The 18,030-nt window shown below is 44.5% G+C and overlaps 1 protein-coding gene across 2 annotated transcripts; it reads left to right on the forward strand.

Annotated features, from left to right (window-relative positions):
• Positions 1-5,170: 5,170 nt before the first annotated feature.
• On the forward strand, positions 5,171-13,816 carry GORAB (golgin, RAB6 interacting). 2 transcript variants are annotated; one of them, XM_032192636.1, is made up of 5 exons: positions 5,171-5,249; positions 5,721-6,069; positions 7,731-7,832; positions 9,253-9,393; positions 12,056-13,816. In XM_032192636.1, the coding sequence occupies exons 1-5, from the start codon at positions 5,180-5,182 to the stop codon at positions 12,519-12,521; spliced, it is 1,128 nt and encodes a 375-aa protein (XP_032048527.1). In that variant the 5' UTR covers positions 5,171-5,179; the 3' UTR covers positions 12,522-13,816. The 2 variants fall into 2 exon arrangements, with proteins under 2 accessions (XP_032048527.1, XP_032048528.1); XM_032192637.1 differs by lacking the exon at positions 12,056-13,816 and having other exon boundaries at positions 9,253-9,397.
• The last annotated feature ends 4,214 nt before the right edge of the window (positions 13,817-18,030 follow it).

Consider the following 18,030-nt stretch of genomic DNA (forward strand, 5'->3'; position numbering starts at 1 on the left):
ATAAAAAGATAGTTTCTAGATTTTTTTTTTTTTAACAAGCTATTAGCTGCAAAAATATTGCTTTAGCCGTAAGAAAATATATATTACAATAATTGCTCAGTTCCATGCTTCCACTTGTTTTACTGCTTAGCTCTAGCTTTGCCATACAAAGCAGTAAATTCATAATCTTTGGGAAATTTACGGTCAGGATGAATTTTATTTTACTAGCTTTTTTCTGAAGTTGCTTTTACTTTTGGCAGCTTTTAATTCTTTTTGGATAGATAACTTTTTTCTTCCACACATACGTTTCAAGGCGAGAAATTACTAAAATATTTTTAATGGAAAATTTGTCTTAACAATTCTCAGCGAAGAAACAAAGCCCCCCAAAAATGTATGTAAAAACTTAATTTTTTATTATTATTATTTTTTTAAGAGGAAACATTGTATTCTGAGTTTTCTTTCAGTTCAGGTTTTGTTTTTTTTGCAAAACTTGAACTTTTCTTAAGGATAAAAGCAAAGGCTGATACTGGAGAACACGGGGGACTTCCGCAGCCTTGCACTGTGTGCTCACATCACACACCTCTGGCTGTATGAAGACTTTTTTTTTCCTTTGGTCCAGTGCCACTCTCCTTGCAGGGCAGCACCCACTTTATAGAGAGCCCTGCAGCATCCTGCAAGAAGAGAGAAATTGGCTGGGAGGACTTGCTCCCTCTTCACTGGGATATGAGAAGTAAAACTTGACCCTTTTAAAGTATAACAACTGTGGTTTCAAACCTCAGGGGTCATAAGATTGCCCCTTAGGTCTCTGAATGGTAACGCAGAGAAGGCAGGTCACAGCCTTAAATTTGCTATATAAGAGTCTGCCTCTTCACTAGAAAATGCAATAAAGATCCACAAATCAAAAGATGTTGAAAACCATTGGTTTATATGGTTTAAGAAGCAGTTTTCCCATGTAGTTTTTTCACCTGGTAGCTCTTTAGATAAGTGGATTTCTGTTTCCCTCTAAGAAATTCTTACAAACCAAGATTGCTGTGGTGCCAGAAATGACGGTGTTGACTTGAGCCCGCTGGGCAGCTTAGGAGAACAGAAACTGGGGAGAGAGAATAATGCTGTGATTTTTAATTTGGCTTTCTCATTGCAGGATGAGAATTCATTTTACACTGAAAACACTATTCCCATTAGATATATTTGCGTTTTTGCATAAATTTGCAAGCCTGTCTCTTGCAGTACACCAGGCAATGGCACGATTACAGTGGGGCTGTGTTCTCGCACTGCTGCAGGGGCTTGAATCACTGGTTGTAGCTTTATGCTCAGATTAAAGCAGCCAAGAGGCAGAGCAGGACACACAGCACTCAATGTTAGCCTATCCCAAAGCTGAGAAACTGTAATACAGCAATTATCTCATTGCACTCAGAGCCTCATCCTGCCATGGGCTGAGCTCTGGGTTCCCAATGCAGAATCTAATCCATAGCCTGCTGGACAACAGAAAAACCTTGGTTGCCTTCACTGGGCTGCAGAAGAGGTTTAGTGCGTGGCTGCTGGTTGCTTCTGCATCTGAAGGGCCCTCTTGCTTTCAGTTCCACACTAAGAAATTAATTACTCATCCCAGGCTCAGAACCTTCCTGGATAGCACTGCTGAGAATCAGCAAGCCAAATTTCCATAGCTTGGATGTCAAAAGCATCCTTTAAAGGAGAAATTATTTCACGAGTTAAATCATTCTCAAAAGGCAGGGCTTGCTCCTTGATCACACAGTAGCCTTGCATGGCTGGACAAGACGATTCTTCTGAAGAAGTTGTCTTCCATTACCCTCTGGTAAAAAGTGGGATAGTATTTGCCTGGATATAGTTTGATATATTTTCTCAGTAGAAAACAAAATAAAGGGATTTAGGAATTTTTTGCATTGATTTCTTTCAGGATGGTATTTCCTCAAGCCTCATTAATTGTATGTCACAGTCCTTGGAAACTCGTGACAGGGTCTGAAACACAAGCAGGAAGGAAATTGTCCTGCCATATTCATCCCTTTCCATCTCACGTTATGGTTCAGCCATTTGCTGGGATCGTGTTGCTTTGAGTGTTACTGCAACAGTGTGCAGAGTGGGGAGCAGACTCCGATTAAATATGTATGTCTAAGTCAGGGAGCCCCTTGCAGGAAGAGCTTATTTGGCACTTAAAAAAAAAAAAAAAAAAAAAAATCAGTATGAACTAAACCGATGCAAATTGAAGTTATGTCCCGGTACAAATTGCGTCTGTCCTGGGTTGAAATGTCAGCTGAGGTCTGACCCTGAGGTCTGCCCTAAAGAGTCGGATATGCCGGTCTGTGATGACATGTCCACACTGATTTGGGAATCTTAGAAGAAAAAATATTTTTGTGATCTGATGCTACTTGCTGCTTCCAGAGCCAGTGGGCTCCAGGCCAAATAGACCAACAGAAAACGGATGCAGCAGTCACAGACATCACCAGGTCTGCTCATCAGATAGCTGTTGAATCACAAAATGACACCGAAGTCTAATCTGGTCCCAGATGTAAAAGGAAGGTTTGCGTTACTGCTTTTTTTGTCGTGGTTTGAGTTGTCCATCATCTGTCTTCTGAAGTGGGGACGGAAAGTAAGGTTTCTATTTTCTCTTCATCTAGCCTGTGTTTGCTCAGAAAATACTTTATTCCTAGGTGTCAAATATTCAGTTTCATGTTATGCTCACAGGCCTTTAATCAGCCAGGGAACACGGACAGCCTCTGTTTTCTAAGTCTGCTGCTGGTAAATGCCCTGTGAAATGACTTCACTGTGTTATAATTGTTCCTGGAGAAGGCTGGCCCAATGGCTGGTAATTAAACCTGTGGCTGATGGAAACTGTTAAAGCAGATTGCTGCTTTGCCTATAGCATTATAGTTAACAACTCAAAAGTCTTTATACTTTTTCTATAAAACACATGGGAGTTTTATGCCTGGAATATCTGCTGCAATAAAGAGAATATGGTGCTTCATTTTTGTTTGCAGCGTTAAAACTTGGAAGAGAAGGAAGAACTAAGGTTCAGGAATGAGGTCTGGAGTTTGTACTTTGCAAAGCTCCTTCATTTGGTATCTTTGGTTTAAGTACAGCCCATTGTTGTGATTGTAGGTACCAGAATAAATTTAGATTCCTATGTAAGCAACAAAAAGGGAAGTAAGTGTCTACATCTTGTTGTGAGACTGGTCAATAGTGATTCATCATAAATTCAAGTTGACACCTGGTTCTGCCATCTGGGCTTCCAGGAGTTTGAGAGCATTTGAGTCAAGGCTAGATTAGCATTCTTGTTCAATCTCTTTTGTGCTTGGTAAAGTTTCCCAAAGGAAGCCAAAATCCTGGCTGAAGGTCCATCCCGCACCCCTCAGCACCTGGTTGGTGACCTCGCAGTTGGTGCTGATGGAATGGAGATAACCATGCTTCACTTGCCCTCCACTGGGTGTCTGCGAGGTCTCTGTTTCACCTCAAAGCCTACAGCCAAGCTGCTGGTGGAAAATGGTGACACATCTGCTCCCCAAAGGTGCTGAGCCAAGTCTTAGCAGAAATGCTTAACACCTGCCTGTGAGTGGCAGTTCAGGACCGCGTCTCCTCTGACTGGGGCTGGTATTTGCGGGATGTGTTAGTCACGCAGGAGCTGTTAGAAGTGCTGCTGCGATAAATTGCAAAGTCATACGTGATCATCGCGTAATGAGCTTGCTCTGGGACATAGCAATACTTCAGAGCTTGACTAATCCCTCACAGATTGGAAACCACGCGGGATGTGGTTAGGCACTGAAAATGTCCCCTTTTTATTGCTGATGATGTATTATTCTAGCCTCCAGCCCTCTGGACTGCTTCAGCTAAGCCTGGGCTTGTGTGTTCCACCCGACTTTCTCCCAGTGGGAGGTAAGCTCGTCTGCACGACCTCTGATAGGCTTCAAGGAGCTGCAAGAGTTTGGGCTGGTTGGAAAAAATGCATGTTCCCATGGCTAGTGAGCGAATATCGCTGCATGTGGCAGGACTTGTTCAGTTTCTACTTAGCGATGGAAGTATCCATGTGAATCCTCATGCGTGTGGTGCTAAAATTATTCATATTTAAGATTTGAGAGGTCTGGCTAAGAAGTTTATCCTAACTGAAAGAATATTCAGCTAAAAGCTAGCAGTCTGTGAGTGTTTCTAGCTCCCCACTTTGAGCTGAGCTAACACTGGGTGAGCCACTCCTGCAGGCAGGCTTTGCCAAGAGCCTCGCTCCATGTCGTCACATCATCACTGTGTGGTTCCTTCTCAGATTGTGGCAGCAATGTGCTGCTTCAGGAGTCCATCCCTTCCTGGGATGGATACCTGTATTGGTTACTATTGGAATCATCAGTTTTTGTTATCTTTTTTCTTTCTTTTTTTTTTTTTTTTTTTCTTTTTCTCTCTGTGTATAGGCTGGGACTGTGCAATCAGTTGGCAGAGAACAGGGAAGCAGAGGGCAGATGCTGGCTGAACGTTATCTCACCATGATCATTTATACTTCCAGCAGCAAAATGGTCAAAACAGAACTTCAAAACATCAGCATGGGAAAATGCTCCTTTTCCTTGCCAGCTACCTCAGCATTATCCCCGTAGGTAATTAAAGTACGTCATCATCTAGCCGTGCCTGTGCCCTTGGCTCCCTTACTATATCATAATGCATCCCTAAGATGCGCTTTCTGTACACTTACAACTGCAGCTTTGAGACACTCTAGAGAAAACGTTTTACTGGTCCTTACAAACAGCCTAACGAGGGGTTATAAATGCCCTGAGGGTCGTGGTCATGCTTTTTTAACCTTTTATTAATGAGTGGCTCCCCATCTTAATTTAAGCCCCATCAGCTGGGCCTCATTTTTATTTGTTTATTTTGTGTGTGTGTGTGTTGTTTTTTTTTTAAACTTTATTTTCAGTTTATTTTCAGTACTTTTTTTTTTTTTGAAACTTTATTTTCAGTGTATTTTCAAGACTTTTTATTTCCCAGCTTCCCTGGGATCCCGGTCCTCCCAGCAGTGGGTCCCCACTCGCACCCCCACCCCCCCCTTTGGGCCGCCATCTTCCCGCCCCGTCGCCATGGCAACGCGAAGCCCTTTCCCGCTGCCTCCCGGGGCTGCCCGCGGCGTTCGCCTGAGGCGGGCGAGCGGCGGCGGCTGAGGGGCAACCGCGGGTCCTTGCTGCGGAGGCCCCCGCGAGCGGAAGGAGGAAGCGCCATGGCTGCTGACGGGGCCTGGGCCGGCTTCTCGCAGGAGGAGCTGCGGCGGCTGCGGGGCCTGCGGCCGGGTGGGGGCCGGGGGGGCTCTGAGGGGTCCTGGGGGAGGCTTGGGAGGTCCCTGAGGGTCCCTAAGGGGGTCTTGGGGGAGGCTTGGGGGTCCCTGAGGGGGTTCTGGGGGGCTCTGGGGGAGCCTGAGGGAGCCTGGGGGGGCTCTGGGAGGCCCTGAGGGGGTCCTGAGGGGCCCGGGGGCGGCCGCAGCGGCTGGGGGGTGCTGGGGGTTAACCGCGGCCCCCCGGCTGCCCCCGCTCCCAGCCCCTTATCTCTCCCTCGCCTCGTTTCAAATGCGCTGGAAATCGCGGTTTTTAGGCTAACAAAACATTCAGGGGTTCCTCGTTTTTCCTCATGATGCCTTCCCTTGGCACCCAGATACATCTTAGGTTGGTCAAGCCCCAGTTTGCGTGCTCAGCGTAATTTACAGAGCCTGTCTCTGAGCTCACGGCCTGCTTTTAATCACGTTTCTCCCTCTCATCCCTCGATAGATCCATCTGAACCGTCGGAGCAGCAGCGTCGTCCCCAGCCTGCAAATAAGAATCGGAAGCAATTGCAACGAGAAAAAGCCCTCCAGCAGCAATGTCAGAAGCTGGGGCTGCAGGGTGGAGCAGCCTCCGTGCCTCCCGAGCAGCTGCTGTCTGCGCCGAAACATCAACCTGGGCGTCCTCAGCAGCCTGAGCCGCCACCTCCCTGTCCTTCAGTGGGGGATCAAAAGCAACGTGATGGCAGAGAGCAGCAGAAGGAACTGACACCGGCAGATCCTTGCAATGGCAGTGACAGTGCCCAGAACCTCCCTGCAAAGCCGAACGCCAAAGTGGAGAAAAAGAAAGTGGAATTGTTAGTAAGTCAGTAGAATTGGGGCATGGATCTCATTCCGTATGGGTTCTTTCTTTTCCTCTACAGTAAAGTGAAATTCGGTATTGAGCTTTCCTGTATCTAACAGGGAGGTTTGAGAGCTTCTGTTTGCTTCCTCTGCACTGAACTCTGCTTTTCATCTCTAGCTGGCTTAAACCTCACCTAATGCCAAATTCCCTCCTGTCATCCATGCAGCTACGGACTGAGCCTTCTTCAAATCATTTCCTCTGGCAGTGGGACTGTAGATCATAAAGCACCCAAAATGTGGGGCTGTCTTACCGATTGATGAAGACCTAACCCCACGTGTGCTGTGCTGTGCAGAGAAGCCAGCATCCACAAGAGAAAGTAGCTGTACCTTTTGGGAGCAGATATAGCAGAAGTAGTGCCTTGTGTTCCCCTTCACCGTATCGCTGCAGAATTTTTTTGTTGCTTTGATAAGGAGAGAAAATTTCTGTTTTAAACAGCTCCTGGTTGGGATCGCCCACCTGCACATAGCTCTCCCCTCACCAGGAGAGCAGCACCAAATTATTCACATGGCTGTTGCTCACCAGGGGTGCTGGCTGGTCAGCCCCTTCCTGGTGGTGAAAAGCACAGACGTTTTCTGCCTGGGGAGAAGATAGCTGAAGCTTTTCACTATGTGGGGAGCAAATGACGTTTAGCTGCTGCAGCTGCCCCCTGGATCTGCTGAATTCTTCTCAGCCTGTGCAGTCAGATTCAAATCTTACCAAAAATATTTTTCTCTGTGTGGTTTTAGGAATAGGGTGGTGAGGAGAAGCCCGAGGAGAGATTCTTGTGCAGAAATGATTGCTAAAATAAACAGAGCTGAGTTACTTTGGCATTTTAAAGCTAAGCAAGACTTTGGAACAGACTCCTTAGGAGAAGGCATGAAGAACTCTACAAGATGGAAAGGCAGCAAAGCAGATTTTGTTTCTCCTTAACTCTGCCCAGCTGCGTTCACACAGGGTGTCCCCTCTCACCTGGGACCTGGCCTTCCATCCTCTGGGGCCAGTTGCGTCTCTTGGCAGATGTGCCATAGGAAACAGAAGCCATGCAACTCTTCCCTTGGTGGCAAAAGTGCCTTCTTGTGCTGCCTCATTGCTCAATTTCATTGTCTTTTTTTACCCCCACCCCCTTCATTTATATCAGTTTAATTATTTGGGGTCTGTATTGTAAAGCAGAACTGTGAGAGGATCTGTTTTATAGAGGGGGAAAAAAAAATTGGGAAAAAAAAAAAGAGGCTGCATTGGCAAACTGAACAGATAATTTATAGCAGCTAGAAAGAAACCTGAAACTGCTTTTACCTAGTGGTGAAGTACATCCTTTAAATGAAAAATCACATCCAATGCTGAACAAGTGCCAAATGCTCGCTCTTTCAGCAAAGTTGAATTAAGCAGCAGTTTATTTGCTTATGAAGATTTTTGTTCTGATCAGCATATTTCATCTGAAAATGTTTTATTGGTCTAAATGGCTTCCTACGGCTGATTCTTCTTTCCTCAGAAGGGAAACCTGTTTATTGTTCCTTTGGCATTTTCAGAGCTTGCTCCAGGAAATATGATGGTGAATATTTGTCTTGGGGGTGGGGTGTGGAGGACAGGCAGCGAATTGAACGTGGGATTAATTTTGACCTTTTTGTCAATGAGCAGGCAGGAAAAATCACGATGGGAAATCCTCCAACAAGAGCAGCGGCTGATAGAAGAGAAGAATAAACGCAAGAAGGCACTCCTGGCCAAAGCTATTGCTGAGAGGTGAGGGGCTGTGCTGCCACGTGGCCTGAGGCTGAGAAAGGGGTTGCTTTTAATCTGTCTTTTAATCCATATTGTCTTGTTTAAATCTCACTCGTCCTTCCCCTCTCTGTTCTACGCGTCTGTCTTATAAGTACGTGAAAGTAACGTTGAAAGGAGAAGACCACCAATGTAAAGGTTAAGAAACATTTTACCCCTGGCTGATTAAAATACACAGAAGTCGACATGTTCTCCCACTTGTTTGCTCTTGTTCTTCTGGTGACCAGACGTTAAGGCTGCACAGTGTCGTCCAGCCAGGTAGTTAAGACTGCAAGTAAGGCAGATAAGGGCTGATATGGAGAGCTGATAACACTGGATCAAGGAAGGACAAGTGCAGTTGTCAGGCTTGCAGTCTTCTCCCAGACATGATTAAAGCCCATTAAAGCTCTTGGGTAGATGAATATGGGCTGTACAGTGCAGGAGCTTCTCTTTGAGGTTCTAAAGGTTTTGTTTTCCTTTGCCAGGCAGAGGTAAAATACATTTGAGTTTGGTCTGAGTCACTGTGGGACAGCAAACATGGGTGTGACCACCAGGCTGGCATAAAGGGGGAGAGGAAGAACTGGAAGGTGATTGCTGGGGAACTACATCTGAGATTCAAAGGTCTTTAGGCTCTAGGTGGTACTACAGGATGTCTTCCTGCATCAGCTGGTCTAGTGAGAGATGGTTTCACTTTCTACATCTCTACTCTTGCTTTTCAAGTACCTGCTGTGGGTGTAAAGCAGTGAAAGGCACGTTTTTGCTCCTGGTGATGAATGACAGTCACAAAGTGACCTGGTGTAAAAGCTTGTTGGAAGTTACTTGGTTTGCTTGGGAGTGAAGTCCGTCGAAGCTTGCTGCCCTTAGGAACGAATACGCAGAGTTGAAAAAGGTTACATAGGCTTGGCTGAAATCCTTTGTGTTTGAGGTAAAACTTTCCATTGACTTCACTGGGATTTGGCTAGGGCTTTGGGGAATAATTTCACAAAATGGAAATCAAGCTTAGGTTAGGTGACTTTTTGGCCCCTGCTAAATGGTCGTCTTTGAAAGGGGATATTTGTGGGGCTAAATGCCCTTCCCCCTCTCGCTCCCCTCCCCAAGCCATTTCCTGTTTCCTTATGCTGAGAACTACTTAGATCCAGCAGCTTCTTGTGTGTTTCCCCAGTGAAAGAAACAGAATCCATTTTAGGCACTTTGATTATAGTCATTACGTAATTTTGCTGTGGTCCTTTAATAGCAGGCATTTTAGATCCCTGTGGATATTAAATAAGATCAAAAGTCTTAGACCATAAAGAAGAAGCCTTCTGAGTAGCTCTTAAAGAAGGTAGTTGCTTTGGGAATGAAATGAGGCCCATTATGTCAAGAAAAGAGGCTTGTGAAGAAAAAAACATGCACCTTCCTTTTGCAGATCCAAAAGAACTCAAGCTGAAACAGTGAAGCTAAAAAGGATTCAGAAGGAATTACAAGCTCTGGATGACATGGTGTCTGCTGACATCGGCATCCTGCGGAACCGCATTGATCAAGCCAGCTTAGACTACTCCTATGCCCGGTAAGTGACTGACAGGGAGGAGGGAGCAGCCCTGCCTGAGCAGAGGGAGCAAAAACAGTTTCATGCCACTGAAGCAGTAACAGACTTAGCACAGAACGTTAGGGATTGGAAGGGACCTTGAAAGATCATCTTAAGTCATTGTAATTACATGTACTTAAAATGGACAATCTGTGGGGCTTTGGAATCCTGAGTTAAAAGCTTTCATTTCCTCGTTTTTCCCTTGGAATCTGGAAAATGGAGTAGATTTTGCGACTGCAGACTGTGCTCTCCAACTTCATGCAGTCATACTGCCTGCTTTAGCTGTGCAGTTGTCCATAAGCCCTGCTTTATTGTTTCAAGGTTGTTTATTCTCAGGGAAAAGAATTGTTGTTTGTGTTTTGTTTTGTTTTGTTTTGTTTTTTAAGTCCTGCAATGAAAGTCCTTTTCAGGGAAACTCCTGCTGATGACAGCTCTGGTCCCGTTAGAATCAATGGGACCAATTAAGCTTAAAACATATAATACTACTGAAGTGCTTTTGGAATTGGGATGAAAAATTTAAGGAAAAAGTAGGCTTTCACCCTTCACAGTGTGCCTTTAATCACTCTGGTTCTGATGAGTTCCTTAAATGCAAGAAATTAGTCGGAACACCCTATTAGTTGTGGCTAAACCACAACATCAGTAGATAAACATCAGCATGTTTATGTAGCCGTTTAATAAAATGGAAATGTTCGGTTGCGGTTTTTGGTTCATGATTCAATGTGTTAAACTTATTTTTCTCCTTATGAATCCTGCTATATGTTGACCACAGGCCAATAAACACAGTAATGAGTCTTTTAAAAAAAGTAGCAGTGGTAGCTAAAAAATAAGGATTTCTTTTGCGTAATTATCATTTGAAATATCTAAGATCAGCTGTAGTTTCAGTAGCTGACTGCATATAAATATTGAATTTCAGAACCTCAAGTGGGAAAGCATTTCAGTGTATTTTAGGTTTAACTCTGGTTTCTAAAACTGTTAGATGCTCCTGCTGATTTCCTTAGCAAAACTTTATAACGACATGTCCATTTGAAATGCTTAATGGCAAAAGAGCATCTAACAACCAGCTCTGGCTTCTGGAAGGTGGATTTTAATGAAGATAACAAAAGGGGGTATTGGTAGGACAAAGAGGATGAGCTTTCCAATACACTTAATGACTTTGAACTTAGTAAGTCTTCCTTTTTGTGAGGGAGGGATTTGGAAATGTGAGTTACATAATTCCTGTGCTGCAGTTTTTGTTTGTTATGAGACAAAGCTGATTTACTTATAAGCTGCATCTTTGACAGCAATTTTTAGTCCTTGCCTCCTATTTTAGGGTTAAATCCCTGTTTTTTTTTCAGTGGGTTAAGTGCAATGTTAAATAATTCTGAGCACGTGACTAAGGGCATCTGACAAATTCTGTGGAATGGAGTCTTCATAATTATGATGCGAAGATGATGTGTGAATTCAGCCCAAAGGTTTAATTATGCAGCAATTTCTGATACAGCGTTAGCTCTTCTGTTATGGATACCTGGCCCAGAAAAATCTTGACTTTGTTGTGAAGGAGGTGGAAGTGGGCATCAGCTGCCCACTGCAGACACAGCCTTTACAGCTTGGTAGAAGTTTAGTGGTTATTATATAGCAGAACATATTTGGGGAATATTTTGTCTTTTTTCCTTCTGTTTCTCTAAGCAAAAGAACTCTCCTATCTTTCTGTTGCTTCGTTTAACCAGATATTTGAATGTGGTTTTATAAAACAGCTGGATTCTTTATTCAACTACCTCACTAATACTGATTTTATGAATGCTTTGTAAGGTACATTGCATAGTCACCCTGCAAAAAACTTTGCATGTTCCTATTCCTGATGAGCAAGATAGCATTTCTCTCTCTAATAATTAAAACAAAATTAATATACAGTTTCTGTGAATGCAGTTGAAGATGCATCACTAATGTGGACACCAACCATTCAAGTGCTAGATATAGAGGATGCATTGGCCTCAATAAACGTTTGGAATATTTCCTTTTTGCTGTATTTTGTCATGGCAGGAAGTGCAAATTGGCAGGAGGGGTGTGTTGGGGGGATGCTCACAATAAAATTCGACATCTGCTGCCATGCAAAAGTTGTGATCGCTATTGATGTCGTGTGCTGTGTCAGTCTGCCGCTCATGATTTCCCGATTGTGTATCTGGGTGGCCAGGGTGTAAGCTTCTACATCGGATGAGTGTCAGTGTGTAGCACTGTTGTAGCATCTGTATCCGTTGGGTGGATTGGGAGAACACAAAACTGTTCTGCAGCGTTCCAGTTCACTGGCTAGTTGTTCGTTTGAAGTGTGAAAACACTACAACTTCTGATGGTTTCTTTCTACTGCTAGTGATGCATCTCTTAAAACAGGCAGTAAAAATGCTTGCTCGTGATTCAATCCATGTCTTTCAGACAAGCAGATTAACTCTTAAAATGCAGCAGCAATGGAGGCTAACACGTCAAGAGAAGATTTGATCTATTCACACCTTTTTCTTCCCCCTTTTGACTAACTTAACAGCATGTCATGAATGCACTGGCATTAAACATTCAGAGCATGTTGCGTTTCAGGGATGCTTATGATATCTGTCCGTGTGTTGGATTGTAAAGTGCTTTGAGAACTAACCCACGAGAAATGATGATGATTTTGCAGGAAGCGGTATGAGAAGGCTGAGTCGGAGTACGTGGCAGCCAAGCTGGACCTCCAACACAAGACAGAGATTAAGGAGCACCTCACGGAGCACCTGTGCACAATCATACAGCAGAATGAGCTCCGCAAGGCCAGGAAGCTGGAGGAGTTAATGCAGCAGCTGGAAGTGGAGGCAGATGAGGAAAATCTGGAACTTGAGATAGAGGTGGAGCGGATGCTGCAGCAGCAGGAGGCAGAAGCAAGGAGACAAGTCAGCCAGTCGCACGGTCATGCTGGGCTGGCTAAGGAAAACCCCACTCCCGGTGTTACAGCAAAGGAGAGCAAGCATGCTAACTGTGTTGATTCTTCTGCTGTCTCTGAACAGTTGCAGTCTGAAAACTCTGGTACCAAATCCCTCTGCAATATGGACAGCCAGCCTCAAGCAGTAAATGTGACTCCGGGAGACTCCCCAGCTTGCTCTGATACATGACTACTGCTTTCAGACAAGCCATCCGGTTATGGATTAAATACTCTCTGCGGGCTTGCGGGCTGTATGTTATCTCTGGGCTTTTGCAGTGCCAGTAATATGCACTTCATATCTCTTTTCCTTTATTTTTTTTTCAATTTTTACAGGCTCTTTTGGTTTTCTTTTACAGAGCCCTTTTTGGGGTTCACCATCTGTCCTCATCATTCTGATTTTTTAGCTTCATGTTCTAATGCCCTCTTTGTAGGGCTTTGTACCTTCTTGAATCAGGATACTCAAAGGTGAAGAGCAGGGTATTTCTAAAGGCTTTTCTGTGTATTGATATCACAGATACCTGTTCCAAACAGTGTGCAAGAGATACGTATCTACAGAAGAAAACATTGCAACTTACTCACTTATGCTGCTTTTAATCACACTTTTCTCCTGACAAATGCAATAGGATGTTTATCTTCCTTTGTATGCATAAAGCATTAGTTTTCAACGGTTTTTAATCCTGTCAAACCCAAGCACGTGCTTTAACTATCTTCATAGCTGATATTCTTTCCTGTACCCGATTGAAAGGAAATTCACATATTGAAGCAAATTGCAAAGTTAATTGTAGTATTTCCTATTTATCACTTTGCCTGTTTCTTTCAGATAATGCTAGATCACACAAAGCTACATGTTCGTAACAAATTGTCCGTGAATTCACCGCAGCTATGGCTTAAAGAAGACGGTGGGCGACAGTTTAAGACATGGCAGAATCTACAATGTAGAAGTAGAAACACAGAAGAGAGAGTGTTATGATTAAAACTCTTTCTTTATAAATGTTTTTCTTTATTGTCGTTGCCTCAAAATACCAATAATCAGCAGGGACTGTGTAATGAATAATTCCAACATTATATTGGAATTGAGCCTGTTGTCATGTAATGATCAATGCATTCTCTTGCCTGAAGAGTGGGTTTGTACCCCACAAGAAGTTCAGCTATTTTCCTGTTGTTGTTGAAAGGCTTTAAAAAGCTGTTCCAGGTGGAGAAAGTCTCAGGAATTCAAATAGAGGACATATGAAAACCTCCCATAGACTGATGCAGCTGCAAACCTTGGGGACAGCATTCATAGCTATCCACTTTGTAACAGAGGAAGGCTGCTTTCGTTGTGGAAATGTTTTCTGTAATACCTGAGCTGAACGTGTCAGAATTTATGAATGAGTTGCTGAATGACACCATCAAGTATCTAAACAGGACGCCGATTGTCTCTATGGCTTTAATAGTGGAAAAAACGTGTCACTACATTTTTATTCTATTAATAAATCAGTGCATCTTTGCAGTTTTGATACCTGATACTAATGCATGCATCCAAGACTGTTTTTCCACAGGAGGTGATAAATGATGCAATCAGATACGTCCTTTGGCAACTCTCCTCTATGAAAGGAAAACCTTGAAGAAGGCTGTTCCAAAATATAAAAATGTGTGGAGCAAAGACATGGCAGCGTACAGCTCAGCAGGAATTTTTTCAGCTAACTGTGGCCCAAGGTAGCAGTGGAAAATCCACAGGCAAATTTTCTCCTGTACACAGGAGAAAGGAGGATAAATCTTTTTCTAGAGAAGCCACTCATGATCAGGGCTGATTCAAGTTAGAAAACTCCAAAGCAACATATGAGATGCACATGAAGCCCTGCTGTTTTGCTGATACACTGTGTTCCCTGTTATTAGGGTGAAACAAGTTGACCTAAAAACCATATATTTGATTGTATTTTGAAAAAAAAAAAAATGTGACTGACTGACTTGGCTGTGTCTGCAATTGCAGAGCAGCTTATAGCGACCTGATTTTGGTTTTCAAAACTGGATACCAGTAAGTGCAATAATAATTTAATTGTACCATTTGTGTTTCCATCCTCTGCAGCTGTCCCCAGTTGCTCCTCAAGAGAATCTTAAGTTCTAGTGGATAGGTCTGTTCCTCATTACAGTTGCGTTCAGCTCATCGGGGGACATAAAGAAGAGCATCCGACAGAAGATTTGAATTGTAATGGTATTTACAAAATGCAAATGGATACACTTCTGCATGCATTTTGTGGGTCTCTGGTAGGCTAACATGTTGAAATAGTCCTACTGATTGCACCTTGTTATGATACAAGTCCTGTCTGAATTCCTCAAACCAAAAAAAGGTGGAAGAATGTAAGCCTGAAGATCTTTTTGACAGCCACTTAGGAATACGAGTTTCCTAGAAGGGGGTTAGTTTATATCCAACTGAAAGGCTTAAAAGATGAAAAATTCTCATGTGCCATCCTGATAGGGCTGATACTGTTCATACCTCTTGGGGAAAATGTTATTGTTAGAATCAGCAGTTTCTCTTACTAGTTCCTCATCGAAGTTCTGGCCAGTTCTATTTGTGTTTAACTTCTGAGCTTGCAATACGAAGCAAACTGGCTGGAAGCCATATGAAAAACCATATGAAATAACAATAGGCAGCCTCGCATTTGGTTGCTCGCCCTAGACAGGAAGCTCAAGAGTTAAATTGTTTGATCTGAGTTATGAAGCCTTTCTCTGACGTGTGATATAAACCACTACCATGGTGTCAGTTCCACTTTGGAAATTCGCAAATGTTTTGATGGGTGCCAGTGTGCCGGTTTAACATTCCCCCTATCCCGGAGCCAAGCAGTCCGGTCGTAATTGTAACAACATGTGTGCTGGTCAGAAATGCCAGGAGATGATTTTGGTGCAACAAAAGGGTTGGTTTCTTTTTTTTTTTTTTCCTTGAAGGAAACCGAACAGTTGGAATTGAGGCTCTTCAAGCAAAAGCCATTTCTACCTTTGCAGCAGTCGATGCGTTTTATTGTGTTTGGTGCTGCTGCTGCTGGAGTGCATCAAGGGCAGGTGCGCTGTCCACTCAGCGCGTTGTCTCTCTTCAGAAAAGTGGAGAACTGCAGAAGTCAGCCCACGTCAGGAATGGGCAGGCGGATTTTTAAGTGAGGGCCTCTTGCACGTACAGGTAGAAGTCTGGATGTGAAAGATGCTGGGGTTGAACACCCCTGGCAGGGGAAGATGTATGATATCTGACAGCAACGCTGCAGGGTTCATCACAGGGGACTCGCCTTCTCCTGCAGCAGTGGAGGCATTTCTCTTGGGCCACAGCATTGCCGTTATGGGAAGAAGGAGAAAACACCGATGTGTACCACTGTGAGAACGTTACAAAGCGCAGTGTAATTGCCCGTGTTGCAGTTTGGCCAGGATGTTGGGATTAACGCTCCCTCCTCTGTCAAGAAATGCTTAAATGAGCACAGATGGTCATGGCTGAGACAAAATCGCATAACTCCAGCAGTCTAGGGTTCCCATGGATGTCTAGTGCGTGGTGTAAAACACTTGGACAATCCCCAATCTGATTGTGTAGCCAGCCAGCTGAAGTTGGGCTCTCAGGAGGCTTCAGCTTAGGGTAGCTGTCTGGGGAGAGACTTAAGTTCTCAGTCAGCCATGCCTCTTCCTAATACCTTCTGCGATGTACTGGAGCCTTTCCTTTGAGCCTCTATCCCATCTAAGCACAACGAGGGTAGACTAGCGAGAGTGAAAAGCGGTGACTGGGCTAGTGGCTGGACTACTGTCTTTTCTGATAAGCAGTGTTAAGAATGTGCTGTTAAGGATCGCTGATGGGAAAGTTATTCAATTCGGGGGAAGTTCTGGATCCAAAGAAAGGGGCAGAGCACTACCAAATTGCTTCCCATGCTGGGATTCGCTCTGTTCTGCGTTTTTTCCTTAGGACAGTAGGATCTATAGACTTTCTGTTCTTTGTAAAGGTTCAGAAAAGGATGAAAACTTTTGTGATGTGGATTGTCCCAGCCTGCAACCTGCTACTTTACCAGACTTTCCTTTATGGGGTCTGCAAGCAGCTGTCTGTCCTGGCCTGTTCAATGCTTTAGCGTGTTTCCATGTAGACGTGGTGGCTTGGGTCAAGACCAGCTAAGGCATCTCTCTGCTCTGCTCTAGCACATGCCCTAGCTGTGTATAAAGGCTCATACAGTGGTCGAGAGCTAGATAAAGTTTTTTCTGCAGGCCTGATTCAGCCCCAAAATCTTGTGTTTGACACTTAGGTATTATATCGTGGCCCCTTCTCTGTGCACGTGGGCAGGTGTGGGCTACAAGGGACAAAGGGTTTTGCCAGTGGCAATGCAAACAGGGTGTAGAGATGTAGGCTGGTATAATCGAAACCACATGCTTGTTAAGTGCCCTATTTAGGCTTGTCTGCATGGTCCTATTAAAGCGAGTGTTGGCTCCTTTGATGGGGCACGAGACTGGTTTCCTTCATCATTTCCCCTGATTTATGTTCCAGCAGCAAACTTGTACGTCAGTGGAGAAAGACCAAGTAACGAGAGAAGTCAGCCAAGCCTCACCCCCTCGGCATCATAGGACATCAGATCCTTCAAATCCTTGCCTTTGGCAGCCTGTTAGTTACAGGGTTTAAATCATGCCTTTTAAGATGTGGGTAGAGACACTAAAAAGGTTGGGCCTTTCTGAATTAGGGCCTGGATTGTGTAGTTAGAGTCATTTTCTCAATTAGCTAAACATAAATCAACGTAACGAGGCGCTCGGGAGCACTGGGCAGGTTTAGTACCTTGTCTCTCCTGCCTCTGTCCGTGCCACTCCCACCAGCTTGTTGGGCTGATCTGCCGGTGATTTTATTTTTCCACACCACCGGAGCTGGGTTTTAGTGTCTGAATCGCTCCTCACACCTGGCACGTGTGCGAGAGGTGGTAACTGGGAGAAAAAGGTCTTGTGCAGGACGTACAGCGGTGCTGGCAGGGATCGAGCAGTCTCAGCAGCCCGTGTCACACCATCCTTCAGTGTCCTGTTGAATAGGAAATGGTTGGGGGCACGAGCTCCGAAAACGTAGCACCGGTTGGGATGCCTTTCAACGTGACATCCAGGACTGGAAAGCACGTCTGCGAGCCAGGCACTGCGTTTGTACTCCGGGTAGCCAAGCCAAAACCTTTCCAGGGCTGTGCCATGTAAGGCCTGTGCTGTTTTCCAGAGACAGCTGGATAATTGAAATGGGATGGGGGCCCTGCCAGCACAGTTCAGCCCCGTCTTCTGGTGGAGCACTGGGATCCATCTCAGCAGGCAAGAAAAACTTTGAGATGCCTCACAGAAAAGAATGAAACCCCAAGAGCTGGGAGAACCCATTTTGTGCCTTGTGATCCCATTGGAGGGGATGTAAATCATTCAGTGTGAAAGCTGCAGGGCTCAGGATGCTTCTCCAGTCTCTTGCACCTTGAAAAATGGGAGAGGAAGTGGAAAGGGAGCTGAATAAAGAAAGGAGCAGAAACAGGGTTCACCCAAATCGTGCATGGCCTGAAGCAGTGGCCTCCCCTGCATCTGACTCTTGAGTGCTGGAGATGAATAGGACAAAAAACACCACACCAAGCTTGACTGCTGCGTGTAATAAAGGTGAAACGTGGGCCGTAAATAAATCAGTGAACGATGGGCCCCTCTGGCTTTCCCCATGCAGAAATTCTTGCTCTTCTCTGAAGCAGTTAGCAGTGCTGGTA

This window comes from Aythya fuligula, chromosome 8, assembly GCF_009819795.1.
Source record: "Aythya fuligula isolate bAytFul2 chromosome 8, bAytFul2.pri, whole genome shotgun sequence".
Lineage (NCBI taxonomy): Eukaryota > Metazoa > Chordata > Aves > Anseriformes > Anatidae > Aythya > Aythya fuligula.